This window comes from Mya arenaria, chromosome 4 (genome assembly GCF_026914265.1).
Source record: "Mya arenaria isolate MELC-2E11 chromosome 4, ASM2691426v1".
NCBI lineage: Eukaryota > Metazoa > Mollusca > Bivalvia > Myida > Myidae > Mya > Mya arenaria.
The window spans coordinates 51,412,703-51,439,762 of record NC_069125.1 but is presented as its reverse complement, the minus strand read 5'-3'; the positions used below and the strand labels follow the sequence as shown (position 1 = coordinate 51,439,762).

Below are 27,060 nucleotides of genomic sequence, written 5' to 3'. Positions count from 1 at the left end.
ATTCGTTACCCATGTCGTTCAGTTGCGAAAATATCATATACCCGATTATTATTCAAAACCATATACTCACATACAAAAACTATGTACTTGCTTATTTATGTTTACAAAGTGTAACTTTTTTAAAATGCCAAAATTGCGTTTTTTGTTTATGAACAAAGAAATTAAGGAACTGGCAGATACTCAAATGAAAATATATTTTTGTAAATCCAATATGGAAATAATTCAATTTTCAATAGCGCTACTTAGACTTACGCATTTTCTGTTACATTTTTAAATTATTACTGACAGCTCTAATTTCAATATTTTATGATGGAACTGATTGTAACACCCATTTTATTTTCTGTTCATAAAAAATAATTTCTTCAATATCTGACCCTACCAAATGTGAACACGCCCCTTTAAGTTATGGCTCAACATAGACTTTGGAGTCTGTGGTGCTATAGAAATATGGAACAGTTGAAGGCAGTCACATGGCTTATACTCTGTATATTTATAGCAGAGGGGAAAATGACATGACCTTTTAAAGTGTCAATTTCTTAAGGGGCCAAATATATTCAAATATTACAAATAATGATGACTAATGCATGTTTTGTTAAATACCTTGCACAAATATTAAGTTCCAAGAAGTATTGCGAGTTTAAGGGCAACTAATTGTATTATTGACTCCTTTCGTTAAAAAAAAAAACTGACCTAAAAAAGTTATAAAGGTATTTCTACAAAGACACACAATATGACATGACATTACTTCATACACCTATATATGCCCTCTTGTATGTGCATGAACAGAAACTGTCATAAACCAGCAGTATGCAGTCCTTATCTCAACAGCAGGAATTGTACAGAACATAGCAGAGACAAAACTAAGTTTTCACTGACATGAAATCTGGTCTTTGTTCAAAAAGTTTATAGTGTTCACTGGTCCGTTTACAAATTACATATGCAGTTTCACCAAGACTGTTTATCAGGCTGATATCTGAGCTTTTATCAGTAACAAGAGCTTTGAGACAGTCCATGCTCTCTTTGTCTGATGCTGCGATGTGTAGGGGTGTTTGGTCACTGTGAGTGCGGGCGTTGATGTTGGCTCCCCTCTGCAGCAGCAGGGAGGCGGCTGACGTTTGGTTCCAGCGTGAGGCGCTGTGGAGCGGGTGCCAGCCATCGTTGGTCTCTGCTAACACATCTGCCCCATTGTCTAGCAGTAACTTGGAAACATAAAACTAACTTTTCTTCTTGCAATCAAAAACTTAGTATCACATATAATACTTCAGTTATAATTATCACTTATAATATATATCTTTAATGTATTTTAAAAGGGTAATTGTGTCTGGTTCCTGTCTACTGCCACGGCATTTGCCATTCACATAATGTATTAAAAGATTTATGAATGGTCTATATTTTAGAATTTTTATTTATCTTTGCATGTAGTTATTAATTTTCCACCACATATAAGTTACATCTATAAAACATTAAAATTATTATATTTATCAATGAATAAAAATAATACTTGTATATATGCTATTAAGTCCATCAATTATTTGTCTTATTAAACCCACTTTGATCATATCTAGATGACCATTGTATGCTGCCCTGTGAAGGGGAGTGTACCCATCACTGTCCCTGCTGGACACAAGCCCCGGGTCAGTCTCGAGAAGATCTCTAACGATAGCTAACTCATTGTTCTCTGCAGCCCACAGGATCTTCTTTCTTGGATCCTCTGTAAAAAAACATGCATTAGCTAAAATCAACTTGTGCTTTTTTCCAACCATTAGATGATTGATGTATGTTGTATGTGCAGCAATGTTGTGGCATATGATAACAGAGGAAATTATCTAGAAATTTATGAAGGTAAAAGCAGAAAACATAAAATTATACATGTGAAAGCTAATTAAAGTCAAAATTTCTGTCAACGCAACTCCATATAAAGGCAACATGTTCTGTGCTTCTTTCCTGGTGAGTAATGGATACCAGTAAGCGAGAAGTTCATTGTTGTAAATTTATATCTGAGAAAGAAAGAAAAATGAAGTGGTTATTTAAAAGCAACTCACTATAACCTTGCATTATTTGAATCAAAAACGAGCTTAAGTTTCCTGAACAGAATATTATTTTGAGTGGTCTTCAAAATTTAGGAAAATATCTTGAAATAACCTCTATAAGTGTCCCAGAACCACACGCCCATGAGTACCGGTACATTGTACATATTCTCAATTTCTGTATTGGATAAAGCTTAACATTACATTTATATTTATTACAGTACATGTCTCATTTAATACCCCACTAACTCTGTATCTCCTCCATGCTCTCCTCCTCCACATCTTCCTCATCCATCTCCCAAAAGCTCTGAAATTTGTTAGGGTCTCCACTCTTTGCTGCAAATATCTGAAAATACAAAATAAATCAAAATCAAAATGTATTATGAAAGAAAACTGATCGTTTACATTTTATTAATGAGCAAATTCACATTCTGCGAAATAAATATACATTTATGAACATTGTAATCAATGCACTTATGCAGTCTTTAATATATATATACTCACCATTCCTGGGCAAGTGAAATAAAGATACTTACATGTATACATACATGTAGCTACAATAATGAGCGATCAGGGATATTTTTTTTTATTATTTTGACATTTCTTATGTATCCCTGTAACAGGTCTGCCTTAGTTAAAAAAATCCTCAAAAGACTCTTTGACGGCCATTTAGGTGGACTATATATACATGAAGTTACCAAATATGAAATTAAACTTAATGTTATGAGCATTTCCACAGACATTTATATTTGATGGTATATTTCACATTTGACTATGCCAAAAATGTTCAAGGACATCTACTGATATGAACTATGTGGCAGTTTACATGGGGAGATTAACTATTTCACAAGTACAATTAGAAAATAAATATTGGTTATGCACCAGTCAATTGAATTGTAACCACGCCCCCCCCCCTCCCCCCCAGGTCCGGGGAATAGTAGGGTCTTTGACTTTCGATCCAGCCAATCCCTGGTAAAATCCCCGTCCTGTGGGGACAAACTACTGGTCTGATGACAACCAAATGCCCCAGCACCCCGGGATACCTAGGAACGGTTAACACACAGCCCATTTCCCTCACTATCCCCCCAGACCTGGTGGGGCCGTGGTAACAATTAACTGGTGCATTACCACAAAGATTTTGAAGAACCAGGAAAAAAAAAATTCATAAACAAACCTGACATCCCTCCTGCAAGTCCTTGGATGATCGCATTGTTATATTGACTCATAATAATAAGGTTGCTTTTAGTCTTACCACGGACCTAGAAACCATGGATTGGCAACTGCTCGATATCGATGAAACAATAAGAAATAATAATTCACTCACAATCCTTAGCGCGCTCGGCAAAGAGCGGAAAATTCCGCCAAATCTCCAATCGGTGATTAACGGGGATCTTCGAATATTTCCGCCAGCTCTGCTGATAATTATTTTTAACACCGATCGACATGTCGCATGTAATATGTTTGTAGTTTGTCGTTATTGTATTTTCTCTAATTATTGAAGTATTAATCAGGACCGAATATTTTCCTGATTAAATTTATATTCAGTTTTAATTACTGTTATCCTACATGTATATATTCAGCCGATGTCGGACGTCTGGAAAACGATCACATGGCAAGATCTCAGAATGAAATCGCGCTGCATGCGTGAGTTTGAGCTAATCGCATTAACACAGACGAGAGTTGCTAATCCATTGTTTATAGGTCCGTGGTCTTACTGTCCAAAAACAATACTATCCGAAACACATGCATAAAAGAAAAAGTGGCTAAAATTGGCTAATTTACCTGTTGCAATATGTCAGCGCTCAGACCAAATGCATTCATTTCTGTAACAATATCTGATCCATCCTCTTCATCTGACATTCTTAATCAAAGATGACTTCTTACTGTTTTATAATCTATGACTATTTTGATGTTGATTTTGTAGTTGTTGTTGATCGAAAACACTAATGATCATAACATTATTTGCTCAAAGATCATAATGTTTATAAACTGTTGTCTGCAGCTTGAACTCTTAGAAAGGAAGTTAAAAACGACGTTCATGGCTGCTTACAGTGTTGACAATGTTGCGGAAAATCAACTCCAACATTCAGGCATATGAAGATTTCAATACTTTGATTCAAGCATGCTTGCTTTTGCCAATGTTTTAGCCAACCATATGGTGATTTCACTGAAAGATTAGTTCTGGGCGATGAAAAATAGCCTCTACAGTGGTTGAAGAATGTCAAGCTCAATGTTTGAGCTCACCATTTATAATTATTTTGTTGGGACAGACTGTCATTGAGTGATGTTAAAAAAGACTAATGCTTTAGATAACCATATACGTTTTAACAGCATTTAAAAACCCAAATTTATGATAACTGCCACTCGGAAGAAAATTATTATCACTTAATTGTGATGAGAGTGGGTTTGTTTGCTTGTCTGATATGGGAAGTGTTTTAAAGTACTATGGGAAGGATCTATGCATTATTTGATCAGTCATTTGTAACCACGGTCCCCCCAGGTCTGGGGATAGTCGGGAAATTGGCCGTGTTTTAACTTTTAAGGTAGCTCCGCAGTGCCAAGTGAATGTGTTTTGCACCAGTCAGTTGTATCCACAGCTAGTCCACCTAAATGGCCGTCAACCCGTCTTTTGACAATTTTTAGACTATGGCAGACTGGTTACAGGGATACACATGAAATGTCAAAATAATAAAAAAGTATCCCTGATCGCTCATTATTGTAGCTATATCCACAGCCCCACCAGGTCAGGTGGTATACTGGAAATGGGTCGTGTTTTTACTTCTATGTGGCCCCGCAGTGCCGGAGGAATGCAGTGGTTTTGTCTGCGCCATAAAAGGTGGAATTTGGCCTATCCTAGGGTCCCAGGGGTGCGGGGCGTGGGCATTTGGCGGGGATTTCACTGAAGTTAATGATAAAGATAGTTTATATTGAAAGCAACACTATATAATCAACATGTTTATACAAAATATGTATATACATCGAAAAAACTTACTCCCGTAAGAATATAAAGGTAAAGGATTTTGTTGGTTAAAAGTTTGAAATAAACAAATGTAAATGTTACAGATGGGGTCAAGTGCAAACATGCTGATTGATTTTAATTTTATTATTAGTCCTCAAATATCGGCAAATGGTAAATGCAGTGCCAGGGTGAATGCCGTGGTTTTGTCTTCGCGCTAAACATCGTGGCGAATGGGCCTTTAACCTAGTGTCCCCAGGGTTCAGGGCATTTGGCGGGGATTTTACATCAGTTCATCCCCACAGGGCGGGACTTTGCACCCAGGGTTGGCTGGACCGAAAGTCAGTCCCCACTATTCCCCGGACCTGGGGGGCGGCGTGGTTACAATTGACTGATGCATAACATACACTGGGAGTGTGAAGAAACACCTAAAGGAGAATGTCAGGACACTTTGTCTGCCGGGCATAAGTGTGGCCAACAAAAGTTTTTTCTGAACAGCAGAAACATTCGAAACCACCTTCTAAGGGCTAGAAAGAACATGGACCAGTCGCCTAATGATCTGGAGAATGTAGAAACATATGCTAGAAAGAAACTGGAAATGAAATTTGTCAAACAAAGGACAATATATCAATAATAACAAATTTACAAAGAAAATGATAGAATGGAAGGTATAAATAAAAGGTTACAGCTTTGACAGGAATTTTATGTTGATGTCGGTAGTAATCATGTTGGCAGTGAAAATTAGTTTTCCTACCAATTATGTAATGTACTATCTGCATTGATGATTCACCAGACAAGAAACTGTGAAGCTCGATGAAGTGGATGAAGAGGAAAATAACAACAAAGGAATGGAATTAAAGAATATAATTCAAATAGAAGTATTCACACTAGCTTTGTTGTTCAGATGTCCTTGCTACCTTACATGTATGGTATCGTAATCACATATTGTAAGAGGTAAAATGTATTATTAGCCGGATATTTTCCCAACTTCACTCGTATGAGGAGCAGGCTCAACAACATTTCTTTGTACACCTTCTATTCATGTTTCAAATTATTGCTTCAACTGTTTGTGATTGTATACTGTTCCCCCCATTTAGAATAAGAAAAAACAAATTTTGAATTTTATAGAAAACAATTTTGGGTAACAGTTTTTTCTATGATCTTCTTTTCATTTGTAATTGATAATGATACATTGGTATGCTTGATTATGCTTCATATCATTTGATACTTTTCAGAAATATTCTGTTTTATAATGATTTGTTTTAAAACCAACATACATACATAATATTGTATTTTCAGATAAATGTTTAACTACTGAGAAATAGCAGCCATCATTTCATTTCACATACATGATACATATTTCTCTTGAATTGTTATTTTTTTGTTTAATAAAGTTAAAATTTCAGAAGCATCAGAAATTCATGTTTCTGATACAAACATAGCAAATGAAGTATCTGCTACATAAGTTTGGAAATAAGGTGACCCGGATGGACATTTAACTTTCAAGACTATAAAAAAATCTCTAGTTTAAATCCAGATTCTGTTAATATTTCCATTGTCTTTATTTTTCAGAGGTTTTAATCCATACTGACATAGCAATTCAAATTAAAAAGATAAATGTAATAATTGATACTTTTATTGGAACATATTTTTACATATATATGCATATATATATAAATCATTCTTCAGGTTTATTGATTTTCTTTAGGAATTAAATCATGCACAAAGAGTCTTTTTTATTTCAAAGTATTTCACACAAATAATCAAGTGTTTCTAATGTTCTTTCAGGAGGAGCTATAGCCATGCCCTGGAAGTCCTGATGCTTTCTGGTATCCTGAAACACAAACAAAAGAAGATATAAAGAAAAATACTACAAATTTCCATTAGTTTGGCAGTTTTGGTCCATTCATGTATACTTAAGTATATACTGTCCATTTTGGTTGTTTTTGCATTGTGACATGTAAAATAAAATCTCAATGAGATTTATGTCTAATTTGTTAATGAAAATGTTCTTGAAAAGCACTGTAATTTCTCTATCAAAAAACATTTTTGCTAATTTTTGTTCAAAACTAAATTTTTAATATATATATGCCAATCATGATGTACAATACCTGACTGAAACTATTTTCTGTAATTCAGAAAGTCAACGTCTGCAACTTGCCAATGTGCTCTTATCTGACAATATCATCCGTGAGTTGGAACAAACATTCTGTAAATATAGAGCAGAACATGACTTGCATGTGGCTATATTTCATGCTTGGAAGATAACAACTTTTGTAACTGATCACTTCAAGGTTATTATGCTCATTTATTTTTTGACTGACACTCTTTAAAATGCAAACATTTCTTTCACAAATACATGGATGAATAGTATAAACCTTTGGCCATACTGTAGACAAATGAGCCATTACAGAATGCGATAAGGGCCCTGAATGATTACACATTAATGACTAAGGAAACACTCAAAAGACATGTCAAAAGTCAAATGAAATGTCAATAATTATTAAAGCTAGTAATATTAATTTTGATAATAGAATCTTTATGGAACATAAATAAAGAAAAAGTTAATGATGCATTAAGGTATTATCAAACAATCAGGTCTTTTTAAAAAGCCAATTGCAATGCTTTAAGGATGAGAGCCATGGTTGCTATAGAAATATGAGAATAGTTAAAGTATTAAATCTTCAAAAATTGTAACAATTATCTCCAACGCCCAAAGTTGCACAATGTCACTTGCACATCTGCATACTATTTTTTCAAACAGCAACCTAGCAGCCATTTAACATACCTGAGTAAACTAGTTTCTGCAATGCTGAGTCTCCAACTATTTCCCAATACTCAGAACATGACATTGTTGGTGACATCATGAAGTATGATATTGTATAACATCTAGCCATTTCTCATTACTAGGAACTGTACAATCTGTAATAAAATCAAGTAAATCAAATATTGCACTTAAATATATCACCATTCAGAACATAAAAGTAAGAAAAATACAGAAAAATAGTATTATTGACCGGCTAATGATCATCACTCAGAACGTAAAATTCATAAATAACAAAAAAACATTATTAATGACTGTCTTTTGTTTATAACTCAGAAAGTTAAAGTAAAAAACGACAAAAAATAGTAATATTGACTGGCTAATGATCATCACTCAGAACGTAAAAGTCAAAAACGACAAAAAATAGTAATATTGACTGGCTATTGATCATCACTCAGAACGTAAAAGTCAAAAACGACAAAAAATAGTAATATTAACCAGCTATTGATCGTCATTCAGAACGTTAAAAGTCAAAAACGACAAAAAATAGTAATATTAACTGGCTAATGATCATCACTCAGAACGAGAAAGTCAAAAACGACAAAAAATAGTACTATTAACCGGCTATTGATCATCACTCAGAATGTAAAAGTCAAAAACGACAAAAAATAGTAATATCGACCGGCTATTGATCATCACTCAGAACGTAAAAGTAGGAAAAGACAGAAAAATAGTAATATTGACCGGCTATTGATCATCACTCAGAACGTAAAAGAAGGAAACGACAGAAAAATAGTAATATCGACTGGCTATTGATCATCACTCAAAACGTAAAAGTCAAAAACGACAAAAAATAGTAATATCGACTGGCTATTGATCATCACTCAGAACGTAAAAGAAGGAAAAGACAGAAAAATAGTAATATCGACTGGCTATTGATCATCACTCAGAACGTAAAAGTCAAAAACGACAAAAAATAGTAATATTAACCAGCTATTGATCATCATTCAGAACGTTAAAAGTCAAAAACGACAAAAAATAGTAATATTAACTGGCTAATGATCATCACTCAGAACGAGAAAGTCAAAAACGACAAAAAATAGTAATATTAACTGGCTAATGATCATCACTCAGAACGAGAAAGTCAAAAACGACAAAAAATAGTAATATTAACTGGCTAATGATCATCACTCAGAATGTAAAAGTCAAAAACGACAAAAAATAGTAATATCGACAGGCTATTGATCATCACTCAGAACGTAAAAGTAGGCTATTGATCATCACTCAGAACGTAAAAGTAGGAAAAGACAGAAAAATAGTAATATTGACCGGCTATTGATCATCACTCAGAACGTAAAGGAAGGAAACGACAGAAAAATAGTAATATCGACTGGCTATTGATCATCACTCAGAACGTAAAAGAAGGAAACGACAGAAAAATAGTAATATCGACTGGCTATTGAACATCACTCAGAACGTAAAAGAAGGAAACGACAGAAAAATAGTAATATCGACTGGCTATTGATCATCACTCAGAACGTAAAAGAAGGAAACGACAGAAAAATAGTAATATCGACTGCTATTGATCATCACTCAGAACGTAAAAGAAGGAAACGACAGAAAAATAGTAATATTAACTAGCTATTGATCATCACTCAGAACGTAAAAGAAGGAAACGACAGAAAAATAGTAATATTAACTGGCTATTGATCATCACTTAGAACGTAAAAGTAGGAAAAGACAGAAAAATAGTGATATCCACTATCCACTCAGAACGTAAAAGTCACTAACGACAAAAAAATACAATTATTGACTAGCGATTGATCATCACTTAGACTGTAGACAAAAAATAGTATAACAGGTGGTAAATTGACTTTTGATCATCACTCAGAACTAGAAAGTAGCTACAGTATTTAATTTAAAAGTCTAGTAATTTCCAATACTTGGTAACCTTGCTGACAAGTTAAAAAACAAAACATGTAATCCAGTTACTCAGTATCTTATTTGTTAAACTTACCTGGTACATAAAAGATTTTCTTGCACATCCAAGGAATGAAAAGAAACATTTTTCGTACATGTTTAGATTTATGGTGGCAGACAACAATTTTAATTGTATTTCCATCTGTATGATCTTTGCTTGTGTCGATTCGGTATTGGTATGATCTTTAGCGCTAACCGTTGTTGATACGTTTTTTTTGTGACAGGCAACAGTTGAGGGATTTAGCAATTACAATTCTATGCGCAGTGATCTCCACTAATTAACTAGTATTGGAGATCTCTACTATCAAAACATTTTCGTAAAACCTGGTCTGCAAGTTGATAGCAGGTTGTGGGGCGCCGTGCTAGTGTTCCGGCATTCTTGGGTTTGAGCCCCTAGCAGGGCCCAATTTTCTTCCATGGTAAACTTTACTTCATGGTGTCAGGATGCCTGGATCGGCGGTGTAATGAGCTGGAGGTGGGGTGTTATGTGTGTGGTGGTAAGAAATATCAGCCCAGTTAACTGAGACGTTTAGAGTGCCATGCTTCACTGGTCCCCCTTTTCTTCTCAGGTTCACTGTAATGACGCAAATATACTTTATTAATTAAGAGGTTTGGTGGTAGTAAAGGGGAAATTAGCATTCGTATCCAAACAACATGAACATGCATTTCTAACATTCATGTGAATTTTATTTATATATATCACTTAAACGATTGAAACTTATATTGTACACAAACATTATCATTGTCGGATAGCCACGTGCACGTGCGACTCCTTCCGATTCTCTCCGTGTGACAGTGGTTTGGTCGTTGGTGCATGTATCCGACAATGCTGTTTGAACTTAACACATTTAATTGTTAATAGTTCTTGCTTTTATGTATTATCATACTACAATCATATTTTTTTTTATTATGTATGATTCGTTAGAAACATAATTATACACTTTTGTATAAACACTCATACATATATAAATAAAGCAAAAAATGCCAGTTTAAAGTATTTTATTGAAATTAAATGTTTTGCTTGGGACCAATGATTAGAACCATCACATTCCCAGGTCTAGCACAAGTAAAGGACGTACGCTACGGTAAACTAAGGTCATGTGTATTATTTATCTCACTATATACCACTCCATCATGATGTCCTTCAACTTTTAGTCAAATACAATGACCCAACTACTTATGGCAATAACTGGCTATAAAGCCATTTTTGAAAAAATGAGAATAAGGTTGTATTGCGGTATAGCTAGATTATATGCGTAAAAAACATTTGACTACGAAAATAACTAATGAAATACGTATAACGCTAGTAAAAACAATTAAATAGACCCATTTTGTAGATATTATATAAATATGATGAAAAATATGTTTCTGTGTTAGATATTATGACGACAAAATCGACATTTATTCAAATAATGAACACGAGGTGACGAAGAACTCGTACGAAAATAACTAACCCCTTACGCAAACAGCAAATAAAATACGTTTAATGCTAGTAAAACAATTAAATCGACACAATATTGTAGATGTGTATAAAGATGACGAAAACATGTTTTTGGGTTAGATATTATGACGAAATCCACATTTATTCAAATAATGAACACGAGGTGACGAAAACCTCGTACGAAAATAACTAACCCCTTACGAAAATAGCAAATAATATACGATTAACGCTAGTAAAAACAAAAACAAATCTTAATATGTCGTGTATTCAATTAGTTGAAAACTGTCTTCACAATTACATAATTAATGATGAACCTGCATTTTCAGTGAAATCCTTACGTTTTTTGCAAGTACAGTCCCCTATTTTTAATTATCTATATCAGCACTCTTTGTTTGTCTGGTTCCTTGCACAACAAGAGTACCGATAATGCAATGGTAAGGGCAGGTAACCCAGGCTACACTATTTGTTTATATGTATTGGTAATATCATGCATTTATAGCTTGGGTTTCATCAAAGCAGAATAGTTTAGTTTCAAACTAAAGTTAAGTTAAAACATCGCTGACCAAATCATCTGCGTTAAAGAAATGACAAAGTCACACGAATGTGTACAGAGTGTCAAAACATGTGAGCGTACTTCAACATCCAATTGTTACACTCTACACAGAACAACAAATCAATGACATCAAGAGTTTCTGTGGGCGGGAAAATGGCACAGTCCTGAGTATGGATAAAACTTATGATCTTGAGGAATTCCATGTAACCGCAACGGTATACAAGGACATGTCTGTTATCAAACGACAAACAAACGATCGTCCGATCTGTTTTTCGGCCGACGTTCTTTCATCAAAGTTCGACCACAGGAGCGTACCCTTCATTTATTCATGACATTGCTAACATCCTGACAGACACCGATCTTCAGCATCTAACAGTAGGCACCGACAAAGAATTAGCCATCTAGAACGCCATCAGACGATGTTTACCTGTTTGTTCACAATGCTATGTACCCGCCATGTTAAGGAAAACACAAACAGACATGGAAAACGTCGTTGGATATCCCAAAAAGGAAAGAGACGAAATAATTTCTTATATATTCGGTCAGAACAGTCTACTTGTACCAACGGACATAGATACGTTCAATGTGAGGTTAGAAACCTTGAAAAAATAATCAACGAAAGGGACAGCGCTGTCGGCGACAAGAAATTCATCAATTACATGTACTTTGAAAATAAACTGTTTCCACTGCTAAATACTCATATAACCGAATTAACCTGTGCGAAAAGGGAAAATAAAACCGACTTGGACGAAAAACAACTATGAGAGCGCGAACCACGTTCTAAAGTCTGCTATTCAGTGGAAGGTGCAATACCTCCCACAATTCATCGAATTACTTTATGGAATCGTCAAGGGAGAACAAAAAGAGAGATGCAGAGCGATCATGCAGAGACATGGGCAACTTCCGACTTGCAGACCGTTACTTGTACCACCTAACTGATATTGACCACTGGATGAACATCTTAGAAGAACATCACACCAAAAGGACAAAAAAATATTCTAATTGACGTTGGCAAATCGACCCTAAACACAATCAGTTCATCTGACGGGAACAGAACTACTCAAAGGACGCCAACAGCTGGAAGAAAGCCACATCATGTTAAAAGGAAAAGGGTTGAAAGGTCAAGGACTCCAAGTTCTAAGAGGCGGCTGTAGTCGGGAAAGGAGGACATAGTGGCCTCACCGGGTGTACAACACACCGACTGTGGTCACAGTGGAAAACATGATAATCACTTTATCACAAATACCTGGGAGATGGATTAAATGCTAATTGGTCCCAGCAAATACATGTATAAGTCATTTATTCTTACAATTAACATAAAACATTGATAATAAAATGAATACTTTACCACTTTAAATGTCAAATTAACAAGTGTACGGTGGTACAGCTGACATGGTGTAAGCTTGGAGCAATAGCATGTCTGTTTTGAACTTCGTTCCAGTTGGAATGGCCTGCATGTCCGACGTTGTTGCGACATAACTGTTGTCTGCTTCCAAACGGAAGTGGCATGTGAACTGTCAGCTCAATGTCAACAAATAAATGTCTTAATGGTCTGCACGCTTATTGAGCATAATGAGAGCAGTTTGAACTATAAATGCTTATTTTAAGCTTAAATCACGTTTGTGAAAAATGCATTCTTACCCGTTTTTGAATGTTGTAAGGTATTCAAAGGTGACTCGCACCTTTGCTATTCGTACCAACAATGTTCATTACATTCAAGGCATCAGGTAATACACTAATTACACTATATGCTAAGAACTGACTGACTTGATTTTTACTGGTGGAGACGGCAGAGTAGTCGGCAGCAAAAAAGTAGCCTTGTGGGCAAATACTGATAGCTGTTCTGCTCCCGTCAGTAGGAGCTTAGATAGGAGTGTAATGATTCCAGTGTATCACAGCTTGTGTAAGACCTGACATGTGTAAGAGTTTAATGATTCCAGTTGGTGTAAGACCTGATATGTGTATGAGTTTAATGATTCCATTTGGTGTAAGACCTTATATGTGTAACAGTTTAATGATTCCAGTTGTTATAAGACCTGACATGGGTAGGAGTGTAATGATTCCAGTGAAGCACAGCCGGTGTAGGACCTGATATGTGTGTGAGTTTAATGATTCCAGTTGGTGTAAGATCTGATGTGTTTACAACTTTAATGATTCCAGCTGGTGTAAGACCTGATGTGTGCAGGAGTGTAAGGATTCTTGTTGGTGTAATATATTTGTGATTCCAGTCAGAATCAGACCTGACATGTATAGGAGTGTAATGATTCCTGACATATGTTGGGTAATGATTCCAGTTGGTGTAATACATGACATGTGTAGCAGTGTTATGTTTCCAGTCAGAGTAAAACCTGACATTTGTAGGTGTGTTAGGATTCCAGTTAGTGAAGGTCTGACATGTTGGGGACTAGGAGTGTAATGATTGCAGTTGGTGTAATATATGGCATTTGTAGGAATGTGATGTTTCCAGTCTGACATGTGTAGGAGTGTGATGATTCCAGTAGATGTATTGTAATAGTAGGTGAAAGGCCTGACATATGTTGGGGACAAGAAGTGTAATGATTCCAGTTGTTGTAAGACATGACATGTGTAGGAGTGTTATGATTCCAGTTGGGTTTAGGCCTGCCGTGTGTAGGAGTGTAATGATTCTAGTTGGTTTTAGGCCTGACATGTGTAGTAGTGTAATGATTCTAGTTGGTTTTAGGCCTGACATGTAGGAGTGTAATGATTCCAGTTGGGTTAAGGCCTGACATGTGTAGGAGTGTAATGATTCCAGTTTGGTTAAGGCCTGACATGTGTAGGAGTGTAATGATTCCAGTTGGTTTAAGGCCTGACATGTGTAGGAGTGTAATGATTCCAGTTGGGTTTAGGCCTGATATGTGTAGGAGTGTAATGATTCCAGTTGGGTTTAGGCCTGACATGTGTAGGAGTGTAATGATTCCAGTTGGTTTTAGGCCTGACGTGTAGGAGTGTAATGATTCCAGTTGGTTTTAGGCCTGTTATGTGTAGGAGTGTAATGATTCCAGTTGGTTTTAGGCCTGACGTGTAGGAGTGTAATGATTCCAGTTGGTTTAAGCCTGACATGTGTAGGAGTGTAATGATTCCAGTTTGGTTTAGGCCTGACATGTGTAGGAGTGTAATGATTCCAGTTTGGTTTAGGCCTGACATGTGTAGGAGTGTAATGATTCCATTTTGGTTTAGGCCTGACATGTGTAGGAGTGTAATGATTCCAGTTGGGTTTAGGCCTGACATGTGTAGGAGTGTAATGATTCCAGTTTGGTTTAGGCCTGACATGTGTAGGAGTGTAATGATTCCAGTTGGGTTTAGGCCTGACATGTGTAGGAGTGTAATGATTCCAGTTGGGTTTAGGCCTGACATGTGTAGGAGTGTAATGATTCCAGTTGGGTTTAGGCCTGACATGTGTAGGAGTGTAATGATTCCAGTTGGGTTTAGGCCTGACATGTGTAGGAGTGTAGTGATTCCTGTTGGGTTTAGGCCTGGCATAGGATGGAAACTAGGAGCCTAATGATTCCAGGCAAGACATGTGAAGCACAGTTGGTAGATAATAGGCTAGTATAATGTGTTATTTAAAATGTATATATCTTATGCTCAGTTTTTCTGTGCCTCTTCACTGTTCTCCCATTTGTTCATTAAATGTGCAGCATCAACTAAACTTTAGAGAACTGCTGATGAATATCAAAATCTGCACAGGTGTAACTTAACAGCCTGAATCACATAGAGTTTCTTTTTATGTTGATTTATTTCAGGTCCTTATGGCTGAAACAAAGTGCAACAGAATTGAAGCAGTCAACAACATCTGGAACCAGTGCCATTTCAAAATATTTATCACTTAGAAATAAGTTATTAATTAGAATCAGACAAAGTGCATTAAGAAAGTCAAACATTTCAAGTCAAGATAGTAGCAAAACTGTTTCCCTACTGACAAAGCTGTGCACAGTATCTGGACTAACACTTGGATATGCAGCGCTAAATGCAAAAACATTAGAATGTGAAACAAAGACTAAGAGCAGTCGTTTAGATGGAATCAATAATGAGCGACAAGTGAATGATGATGTGCCGTTTGACTGGAAACAGTTTGCTCAGTTACTATGGCAAGATGTGCTTTCCCTCACTTTGGCAGTTCTGGTATGATAACTTATCATTTTTGTTGTACATTTGAAGAAAAAGGCTTGAACGCAATTATAATTCAAAAGCTAAGAACAGAATCAATGTTTGTTAATTGTCTGTTTTTGAAAACAAAGCTTTTTATCAGATGTTTGGTATACCCACACATAGAAAACATGTAAATAAGTAAACAGACTTTTTGAAAAAATGCCATTTAAAAGAATTCAGCAAATAATTAAAAAGCTTTACAACTATGTTAATGCTTACATTAAGGGTTAGAATTATTTCCTCAGATCATGATGCACAGGAAATATAAGAATTTTAGAACATAAACATCGATCTTGAACTTTTTTCACTGATGTTTGTATTACTTTCCAGTGTGCATTTGCTGCTGCCCTGGTGAACATCAAGGTCCCTTTGCTGGTGGGGGAGGTGGTGAACGTTGTTTCCAAGTTTGCAAGGGAGACTGACTGCAACTTCATTGAGGAGATCAAGCAGCCTGCCATCAAACTAATAGGGACCTATTTCATACAGGTCAGGTGTAGAAATAGCATCCAGTTATACCATACATGTAATTAGGATTTACCAGTAATTAGGTGGTAAGATTAGTAATTTGAAGAATTTGTAAATTATATGTTTCATCCTGATTGTCTTTGTATGTAACAGGACATGTATTCACTAAATTTTGAACATCTTCATGACAATTTGTTGCAGGTTTGTTAATTTCATGTTGATGTGAATGTTTGACATGCAGTTATCTCACTCCAACTGAACTTTTGTTATAATTATGGCTCTTTATGAACAAATCATTTTTATCAGTTGTAGGAATTATTCAGCTTGAACTCTTAAAGCTGCAGTCTCAAAGATTTTTCCAACTTTTTTGTTTGGGAATGAGCAATTTTTTGCGTATTTTCATATTTCCATTCCAAACTTTAATGTTTTATGGCTTAAACCAATAATAACGGTTTAAGAAAAATGCATAAAACACCAATTTTGGAACGAAAATATGAAAATCTATGATCTAATCTTTTGTCAGCAGTCTTTTATCACTGGTTTACAGATATTTACGCAAAAAATTGATCGTTTCATGACAAAATATAACAAAAAAAGTTGTCAAAACACTCAATCTGTGAGAGTGCAGCTTTAAGGCATCTGACAACAGCTGAATTGATATTTTGATTGAAGTGAAACACTTAAAAATATTATCTGTGTTGTTAAAGGGAGCTCTGACTGTGTCCTACATCTCCCTGCTGTCCAATGTCGGGGAGAATATGTCTGCCTCCCTCAAGATCCGCCTGTTTGACTCCCTCCTCAGACAGGACATTCAGTTCTTTGACAGGCACAAGACAGGCGAACTAGTTGACAGGTGAGACTCTTGGCATCACAACAAATGTTATAAACTTAAATGCTTTTGTATAACTTCTGTGCAACAGAGCTTAAAAAAGAAAAGAAAAAGCCTACCGGTATATTCTTTTATGTTGGCAGTGTATTAGCAATGAAGTTTTAGGACTATTTTGGTAATGAGTATTTTTTTTACTATCATTATTGATACTCAGTTTCTGCTTTAAATTGTAAATGAATTATTTTTTTAGGCTTACCTCAGATGTCCAAGATTTCAAGTCTTCATTCAAACTGTGTATATCTCAGGGTCTGAGAGCTTTAACACAGGCAAGTGGATTTTAGATATACATGTATAACTTTTAAGTATTTAGAGTAAGAGTAGATATTTAAAAAAAACAATGTTTTTCATCTTCATGCATCATAAATGACACATGTCTTCCACCGGGAGCCAATTGTATAGACCTGGTTAAGCTATCCGCAGGTTATCTTGTGGTTAGTTTGCACATGGAAGCAATTGAATTGGTCAACAGTCATGAATGGATAGATATTGACCAATCAATAAACATTTGGACTAACTTAAACCAACCCAATGAATGTTTTATACAATTGACTGTAGGTCTTTTTTAATAATATTGTGAAAATGTTCTATATCCTTGGAATTTTCAAGTAACAGTAGTTCCTTAAAGATTGGGAATATTCTCAAATACTCTTCTGACAACAACAATTAACTACAGTTTTTCAAACAGAACTTCAACTTTAAAAACAACACCTTTCAATATCCTGTTGCTGTACAGTAGAATGACAGTTTGTTGTGATATTTATTACAGGCTTCGCATACCGTATATTTAATAACCATTTACTTTACCTTTCTGCTCAATGTTACTGTGTTCCTATCTCTACCCCATGTAGACAATTGGCTGTATTGGTGCATTATGGGTGATATCTCCCAAGCTGACGGGCGTGATGTGTGTGGTGATTCCTGTCATCATCAGTATTGGCTCTGTGATGGGAGGGGGCCTCCGTAAACTCTCCAAGGCTGCGCAGGCACAGGTCAGGGAATAAACTGAGTACAGCTTTGTTGTTTTAAGACTGTATAAAGGTCTGTCTACGCCCATTGGCTGCATTTTGGCTTGACCATAGAGTACAACATTTGGGAGCACAGATTTTAAGGCATTAGACTATGTGATCAATCTGTGTATTAGTACACCAATAAATCATCTCATCAGTCTAAAACTTGTAATCACATCAGTCAGATCAATCCTCTAGACCATACTGTCTATATATGGAGGGTAGACCATACTGTCTATATATGGAGGGTAGACCATACCGTCTATATATGGAGGGTAGACCATACTGTCTATATATGGAGGGTAGACCATACTGTCTATATATGGAGGGTAGACCATACTGTCTATATATGGAGGGTAGACCATACTGTCTATATATGGAGGGTAGACCATACTGTCTATATATGGAGGGTTATTTTCCTACTTACATCAGGATCACACAGTCTCCCAACAATCCCTGAAGGTTAAATGGTACTTTGACGGTCAATTCTGAATACAAAGTTCATGTGTTACAAATGTTGATGTAATCGCAGTATAAACAACCTGTCATTTCTTGAATACAGATGTACTAAAAAATAATTCTGTCTGTTTATATATTGAGTATCTGTTTCAATCAAGAATATTATAACCTTTCGAGTTATATGTTTAGGTGTCAAGGTCAACCGCTGTTGCAGATGAGGCACTTGGTAATGTGAGGACAGTAAGAGCATTTGCCATGGAGGAAAAAGAACATGAGTAAGACCAATGTTTGTAATTTCTGATTGCTTTGGGAATGAATCAATTTTAAAAGCATTTCCTGACCTAAATATGAACGTGTTTTGTTTTTGATGAAAAAGGAGATTTATTGTTACCTATTTGGTTTCAAATCATCAGTTTTGTCTTTCAAATGTTAAATGTGCTTTGCAAAAGCTTAAGTATGATAAGAGTATGTTAAGTTAAGTATTAAATTGATAAGATTGGCTAGCATGCCATTATATACATGTATGCAGTCAGTACATAACTTGCAAAAGTATAATATTTCTTCAAGACTGTTTTCTGATGAGGTGAACAAGGCTCGGGTATTAAACATTCGACTTGGTCTCGGCATTGGGATGTTCCAGGGACTGGCCAACATTGCTCTTAACGGTAAACTTCCTCATACAAAAAATATAATGTTATAAGGAAGCCTAGATTTTAAAATTTCTTTTCTGTATCTGGAAAAAGCTAACCGCAGCTTGTGAACATTTACTTCTTTGCCAGGTTTGCCTTGAAAAACTGTAATATTGTCACATCTTCATTAGTTAATTGACATGGCTGCGAACCACCCTGATATGAATATTTCTAATTGTTAAACCAATCCAGAGATTTGCTAGTTATGTGATTATTCTGGTCAAACAAATGCACCTGGACTTGGATTCAGTATATTAGTTTGTTTAACAAAGTAGTTAATTATTGAGTGCAGTCCAAATCTGACTTAGCACAATTTCTATTCATCTAAACACTAGGTTTCTTTGGACAACAAAACATAGTATTGCATTTATTTTGCAAGCAACCGTTATTATTTGCATGTATGAAATAATCATAATGATGATTAGGCTATTGACCATCCTATTTCAGGTATTGTGTTGGGCACGATGTTTGTAGGGGGCCTGTTTATGTCACGTCAGGAAATCACAGCTGGTGACCTGATGTCCTTCCTGGTCGCAACACAGACTGTCGAGAGGTGTGTTAGATTACCTTCAACATGTTTACTATGTTTCATATTTAAAATTATTGCACATTCTTAGTGCTTTAGTGTCATTGTGTCTCTGCCTTCTTTAGTTAGACAATTTTTTTAGTGTACTCCATCTTGTTACCAGTATAATTTCAAGAAATTATGGTAGAAGGCCTTGAAAAATAACAGGAAATATTGAAAATGAGACTTAAAAACATATTTCCTCTGAAAAAAGATGCCCAAACCTTTTCTTCAATAAGTTATGCATCTTCAGGTCCCTTGCCCAGATGTCCGTGTTGTTTGGACAGTTGGTGAGGGGCCTCAGTGCAGGGGCCCGTGTGTTTGAGGTAAGACATACATGTTACACTGTTTCTCTCTTTTCTCTCTCGAGTTGTTCAGGTCTACCCATGCCCACTAGCTGTAGTATGGCTTGACTCCTACTGCATCCTACATGCATTTGTAAAGACAAAACTGTAAACATAAGGAGGTGAATTTATCCTCAGCAGTGGGCGGGGTATGAAACCAAAAACATAAATAGTTAATACCCAGATGGTGATTGTGTAATGACACAACCAAGAGAAGAGGAGAAAGAAGGAGATATAGTTGGATCTCAAGGGAGGCTCAGAGTATGTTGTCTCTATTTTGAGCTGTCTTCACTGCTTTTGTTCTGCATCAATGTTAATGTGTTCACCTGGCCCCAATTTCTCGAAACTTCTTAAGTTTAACAGGCTTAAGTCGCTTATTTCAATTAGCCAGAATACATACTGAAAATGGATTTTGACAAATGAAAAATGATTTATTCTGATAATCATACAGATTATTCCTAAATAATTTCTAAAAATTCTTGAATAAGTAAATATAACACATTTTATCGAACAACAAAAATAGTGAGATTAGCTTAATCCTGTTATACGGGACTTAAGAAGTTTCGAGAAATTTGGGCCTGACTTTTAAGCTTTAATAGTTGTCATTATATGATATTAATAGAGAACGTCTTTCTCAATCAAATTTTAGAAAACAGGAAATATAAATAAACAATACAGCATAATGACCTTAGGTTAAATCCAGTTATCCAACGGTTTTCAGTACATCAACCATGACTTCAGCATTCCACTGAAAGGGGGCGTGAAGGTTCCTTACCATAGTCTCGAGGGAGAAATAAAGTTCTCTGATGTCCACTTCACATATCCAACTAGGCAAGACCAGGTACATGATCGACGGTTTCATCTATTAGCTACTAAACTAGTCATACATGTAGTATTTTAGAACTTTAACTATTAAATATATCTAAAATCTACAGTATATTTTATTTAGACAGTTAACATGCTTTCCAATTTAGAAATATCATTTTGTTTGAAGAAATGATTTATTAGGATAATATATGAAGTAAAATTGTCAGACAGAGATGCAAGTCAAAAATAATGGTTTGTTAGCAGTTATACCTAATAAACCAGATCAACCTTCTCATTGAATAATCATGGCTATTATTTTCACTTTCCTCATTAAATAATCATGGCCATTATTCTATATTTCCTCATTAAATAATCATGGCCATTATTCTATATTTCCTCATTAAATATTCATGGCCATAATTTTCAATTACCTCATTAAATGGTCATGGCCATAATTCTCAATTTCCTTATTAAATATTCATGGCCATAATTCTCAATTTCCTCATCAAATAATCATGACCATAATTCACAATATATATTTTCTTGTTATCTTGTACTTGGAAATGTTAAAAAGACTGATATACATGCTAACTACTTGTAGATGAAAATATTTTTATTGATTTTATAACTGATCTTGCCTTCTTAGTCTGTTTTATGTGTGAACTCATTTTGTATGTTTCAGGAGGTGCTGAAGGGGTTCAGCTTGAGGATTCCACCTGGGAAAACTGTAGCTTTGGTTGGGGCCTCAGGAGGAGGTAGATCAGTTATACATTTACTTTTGTTCAAATTTATGTCTAAAATGTATGGTAACTGAATACCAGACAGTTCTCAGCCTCTCTTTGTGAATTGTGGTTTAAGTTATGAATTCTGTGTTTGAAATCTTTTGTATTGCTCTGATCGAACATTTTACTAAGTGTAACATGTCAGTGATTTTCCTTGCTTGCTACATAAACCAAAAATATTGCTAACAATCTTATATTGTCTTTATTCCTTAATGTTTAAAGGCAAGTCGACTATTGCCACCCTGCTACAGAGGTTCTATGACACGGACGGGGGATCGATCACTGTCGATGGTATCGACATCCGTGACCTCGATCCCAGCTGGCTTCGGGGACACGCTATAGGTTTTATAAACCAGGTAGGATTGGTACTGTATCTTAGCTTACTGTAGATATATATAAGCTCTGTAGTGGCGTGTCCATTTCATCTCTTTCCATGATAAATATTGATTTATATAAAAAATATACTTTCATTATAGTAATAAAAATTTGTAGTATTGACAAACGTGACTTGTCAAGTGTTGGGTGTTTAGTGAGTGAAGTTTTCATTGTTTCTAGAACAAATTGTGTATTGGGTTGGATTTGCATCTATCAACATCAGAGTGAAATAACTGACGTAAAATTATGTTTTAGTTATATCATTTTTAGCTTGTCTGTTTTTTGAAGAAAGAAGTCATGGTATTTTTGTTATGTCCTCGGTGTCGTAGGTGTTAGCGTCATTGTGCAAAAACTTTAACAGTGGCCATAACTTGATGAAGATGTTGGAAGATATTCAAATGAAACTTGGTATGCATGTTACCAGAAAAAAAACATGGACAGCAAGGCCCATAACTCTGGCTTTAATAATTGTTGAGTTATTCCCCACTTTTGAGCTAAAAAAACAGTTTGTGTTTGTTCTGTTACAGCGCTCTTTGAATAGTTACAGCAGGTATTGATACCCTATAATATGATATTATGTATACCATCAGGAGCCGGTGTTGTTTGCTACATCTGTGATGGAGAATATACGCTATGGAAAACCAGATGCCACCGATACTGAGGTGGGTTGTGCATTCAATGGTTATTTACTTTAATATAGGCTTCTGCACTTTTATTTTTACCTTCTTAAATTCTTTATTTAGAATCAGTACGAAAATTCAATAGGAGCTCAAGAATTTTGAATGATGTAAAAATCGTATTTACATTGATACCTAATATGTATTATATATTATTCACTTATTTAAACATTATACATATGAACTTATATTTTCACACAGTAGTATTGACAAAAGATATTACCGGGTACTGTTTAAAAATTATACATATGAACTTATATTTTTACACAGTAGTATTGACAATCGATGTGTGTGATGTACTTAAGACAAAGAAATTCATTAAATATTCTGTTGATGTATTCTGATATCTTAAAAAAAAAACAGTCACTGAAATGCAATCAAATTTGAGAACCAACAATATACCACTGATAACTCTAACTGCTTTATCATGTAGGTAATGGAGGCTGCACAGTTGGCGAATGCCCATACATTCATTGAGGGGTTTCCTGAGGGCTACAAGACTGTCCTAGGGGAAAGGGGCCAGACAGTCTCAGGGGGGCAGAAACAGAGGATTGCTATCGCCCGAGCTCTCATAAAGAACCCATCAATACTGGTCCTGGATGAGGCAACTAGGTACTGTAGGCTAGTCTGAAGAGTCTTTTTTTTTGCCCCAGAGTGTGGCATATAGTAATCCCACTGTCTGTTTGTCTGTCTAGCCTTGTGTCGGTCTGTTACATTCTTGTTTCAGCAATAAATTTGTTATTATTGATGTAACTTCACTTAATTGGTAATGTGTCTTATCTCAAAGTTATAAACATGGATTTCATAGCAATAATTTATGTCTCAGCCATAACTTTTTAATTTCTAATGGGAACTCAATCGAACTTCACAGAATTGTTGAGCACCGTGGGAAGGAGTGTCACACGCAACTTGTTAGTTCTCAAAGGTTAAGGTCACACTCTGAGGTCAATGTTAAACAATATGAATATCCTAGCAACATTTTGTTTCTCAATCATAACTTTGTCATTCTTAATAGGAATTCAGTGAAACTGTAGCACATGAATTTGATGCTCCCAAATACATATATTATTATTGCTACTACTTCATTTGATTTTTGGCAGTGCTGTCTTATTCTTCCTATTGCTTTATTATAGCTGTTATTATTAGCTTAAAGGTCAACACTCTATCTCTCTGACACAGCCAGATAAGGGGAATTTGTGACATTCCTGTCACCACTCTCGTTATCTCAGTTTCTTAAGCTGAACTGCTGTTTGATTTAGGCTTGGCAGTGTTACAAATATATCATATTTGGAATTACAAAAAAGTCTAGGGAAAAAAATATTTTTTTTTGCTCATAAAGTATTTCAAGAAAATGAAACCACATGATTTACATATAAAATTATGTCTGAACTGTTTGACATTTCTTTTTCAGTGCCTTGGATGCAGAGTCAGAGCGGGTCGTGCAGGAGGCTTTAGACACGGTCTCCAGAGGTGGGTTAAGTGCTTTGCGCTACTGTTAGGTATAATAGTAATATACTAGAAAAGTCTCATAGAATTTTCGTTTCCTTTAAGATATTATTCAATAATATTATACATGTTAAATGAAACGCATATGTTTCTAGCTCACCTGAGTGCATAGTGCTCAAGATGAGCTATTATGATCGGTCTATGTCCGGCGTCCATTTTCCAGCATCAGCAATTGCTTCAAACATCTCCTCCTGAACTGCTTGGACAGTTTTCTTAAAACTTCACTGGGATGTTCCTTGGGTGGAGCATTTTCAAATTGCTCAAGGAAATTAATTTCATGCATAACTCTGGTTGCAATGGCAACCAAAAGGAAAAACTTATATAAAGCGAAGTTTTCACAAAAACTGTAAAACCTAGAGCTTAGATACTTGGTGTGTAACATTGTCTAGTGGTCCTCTATCAGGATTGTTAAAATTCACACACCCCTGGGTGACACCTTTTTTACATAATGATATATAGGGAAATCTTCTTGTCAGAAACATCTGGGCCCAAATCTTTGATATTTGCTTTGTAGCATCATAAAGTGGTCCTGTATCAAGTTTGTTCAAATCATGCCCCTGGGGTCAAAACTGGCCCCACCCTAGGGGTTTGCACGTTTCTTATTTACTTATATAGGGAAATCTACTTATATAGGGGATAGCGTTGTCTAAAGGTAAAAACTCTTTTTGTATGAAACCCAAAGGCCTAGAGGTAAGATATTTGGTGTGTTACATTGTCTTGTGGTAACAAAGGTTTAAAACTTTAACTCAGGTGAGCTATTTAGGGCCATTGTGGCCCTCTTGTATCTGTATGATTGAGTTTATTTGCTTACATTTAACAAAAAAACTTAAATCTCATGTGGTAGTTTATGATCCCTTATTACCTTGTAATAAAATTACCCTAGGCAGATTTGTTGCCATATTTCTAGGTAGGACTGTGTTGGTAATAGCCCACCGTCTCAGCACAATCAGAGATGCAGACATCATTGCCGTTGTATCCAAGGGCAAGATTGTGGAGGTTTGTCCAGCTTTTTATATACGGAATAATACCATATAAAGAGTCCTAAACACTATAATAAAGCTGATGTCAGCTGATGTTTAATCAACTGTCATACAGTGTTTGTGGGAACCAATTTAGCTGCTTAAAGAAGGCTTTACTTTCGCTTTTTTCTTGATTCATATGGTTTCATTATTCCCAATCCTTTAACCATATTTTATATGTTCATTGGAAAGGAATGTATTATTCATAGCTGTTATCTATTTATTTATCAACTAAGAAATTCATGCGTATTTCAACATTTGGTACATTGATGTTCATTGTTTACGATGATATTCTTTCTCTATCAGATGCATTCACAGTATTAAAAGTATTTGCTTGCCCAATGTTACAGATGGGCGATCACACAAGCCTCAAGAGGAAGAAAGGCCTTTACTGGGAGCTCATCAGACAACAGGAATTGGAGGAGGAGATCCAACATTTCCCCGCATAACTTGCCAACATTAATCAAATCAGAATATATCAGAATATATTTATTTATTTTCAGTTTTATTTTCATAAAATCTTATATATTAATGTCTGATTTGTTCTTAATGGCCGTCATTGGAGGTATAAATGATGAAATATATTTTTTTCTGATTTATTCTTGCCCATTCAGTCTGTGTTGCCATCCAAACACAATGATTTATGGCACGGTGTGCTATGTTGCCATCCCAACACGATGATTAATGGCATGGTGTGCTGCGTTGCCATCCCAACCAATGATCTATGGCATGGTGTGTTGTGTGACCATCGAAACACAATGATTTATGGCATGATGTGTTTTGTTGCCATCCAAACACAATGATTTATGGCATGATGTGTTCTGTTGCCATCTAAACACAATGCTTTATGGCATAGTGTGTTGTGTTGCAATCCCAACGCAATGATTTATGGCATAGTGTGTTGTGTTGCAATCCCAGCGCAATAATCTATGGCATGATGTGTTCTATTGCCATCACAAACACAATGATTTATGGCATGATGTGTTTTGTTGCCATCCCAACACAATGCTTTATGACATGGAGTGTTGTGTTGCCTTCCCAAAGCAATGATTTATGGCATAATGTGTTGTGTTGCAATCCCAGCACAATGATCTATGGCATGATGTGTTCTATTGCCATACCAACACAATGCTTTATGAGCAGTGTGCTGTGTTGCCATCCCAACATAATAATATATGGCATGGTGTGTTGTGTTGCCATCCCAGCACTCGATCTATGGCATGATGTGTTCTATTGCCATACCAACACAATGCTTTATGAGCAGTGTGCTGTGTTGCCATCCCAACATAATAATTTATGGCATGGTGTGTTGTGTTGCAATCCCAACACAATGATTTATGAACAGTGCTGTGTTGCCATCCCAATATGACGATATATGGCATGTTGTGCAGTATTGCCATCAAAACAATATGCTCTATGACACGTTGTGCTGTCTTGTCATCCCAACACGATAATCTATGGCACTGTGTGCTGCGTGTCGTCCCAACACAATGATCCGTGGCAAAGTGTGTTGTCTTGCCATCCCAACACAATGATCCGTGGCACAGTGTGCTGTTTTGCCATCCCAACATAATAATCTATGGCA

The 27,060-nt window shown here is 35.8% G+C and overlaps 2 protein-coding genes across 2 annotated transcripts; one reads left to right on the top strand and one right to left on the bottom strand.

Annotated features, from left to right (window-relative positions):
- Positions 1-177: 177 nt before the first annotated feature.
- LOC128232619 (ankyrin repeat domain-containing protein 49-like) lies at positions 178-9,947 on the bottom strand. The gene is made up of 5 exons (XM_052946282.1): positions 9,934-9,947; positions 3,810-3,962; positions 2,277-2,373; positions 1,551-1,711; positions 178-1,199 (listed from the first exon to the last, which is right to left on the bottom strand). The coding sequence occupies exons 2-5, from the start codon at positions 3,885-3,887 to the stop codon at positions 861-863; spliced, it is 675 nt and encodes a 224-aa protein (XP_052802242.1). The 5' UTR covers positions 3,888-3,962; positions 9,934-9,947; the 3' UTR covers positions 178-860.
- A 3,277-nt stretch (positions 9,948-13,224) lies between these two features.
- LOC128232890 (mitochondrial potassium channel ATP-binding subunit-like) lies at positions 13,225-26,059 on the top strand. Its single transcript, XM_052946676.1, has 18 exons — positions 13,225-13,448; positions 15,486-15,864; positions 16,222-16,377; positions 17,064-17,209; positions 17,436-17,511; positions 18,094-18,234; positions 18,901-18,986; positions 19,279-19,376; positions 19,848-19,953; positions 20,219-20,291; positions 21,031-21,150; positions 21,799-21,871; positions 22,121-22,254; positions 22,864-22,935; positions 23,384-23,562; positions 24,362-24,420; positions 25,364-25,452; positions 25,826-26,059. Exons 1-18 carry the CDS (start codon positions 13,351-13,353, stop codon positions 25,922-25,924), a joined length of 2,184 nt encoding a protein of 727 aa, XP_052802636.1. The 5' UTR covers positions 13,225-13,350; the 3' UTR covers positions 25,925-26,059.
- Positions 26,060-27,060: the final 1,001 nt, after the last annotated feature.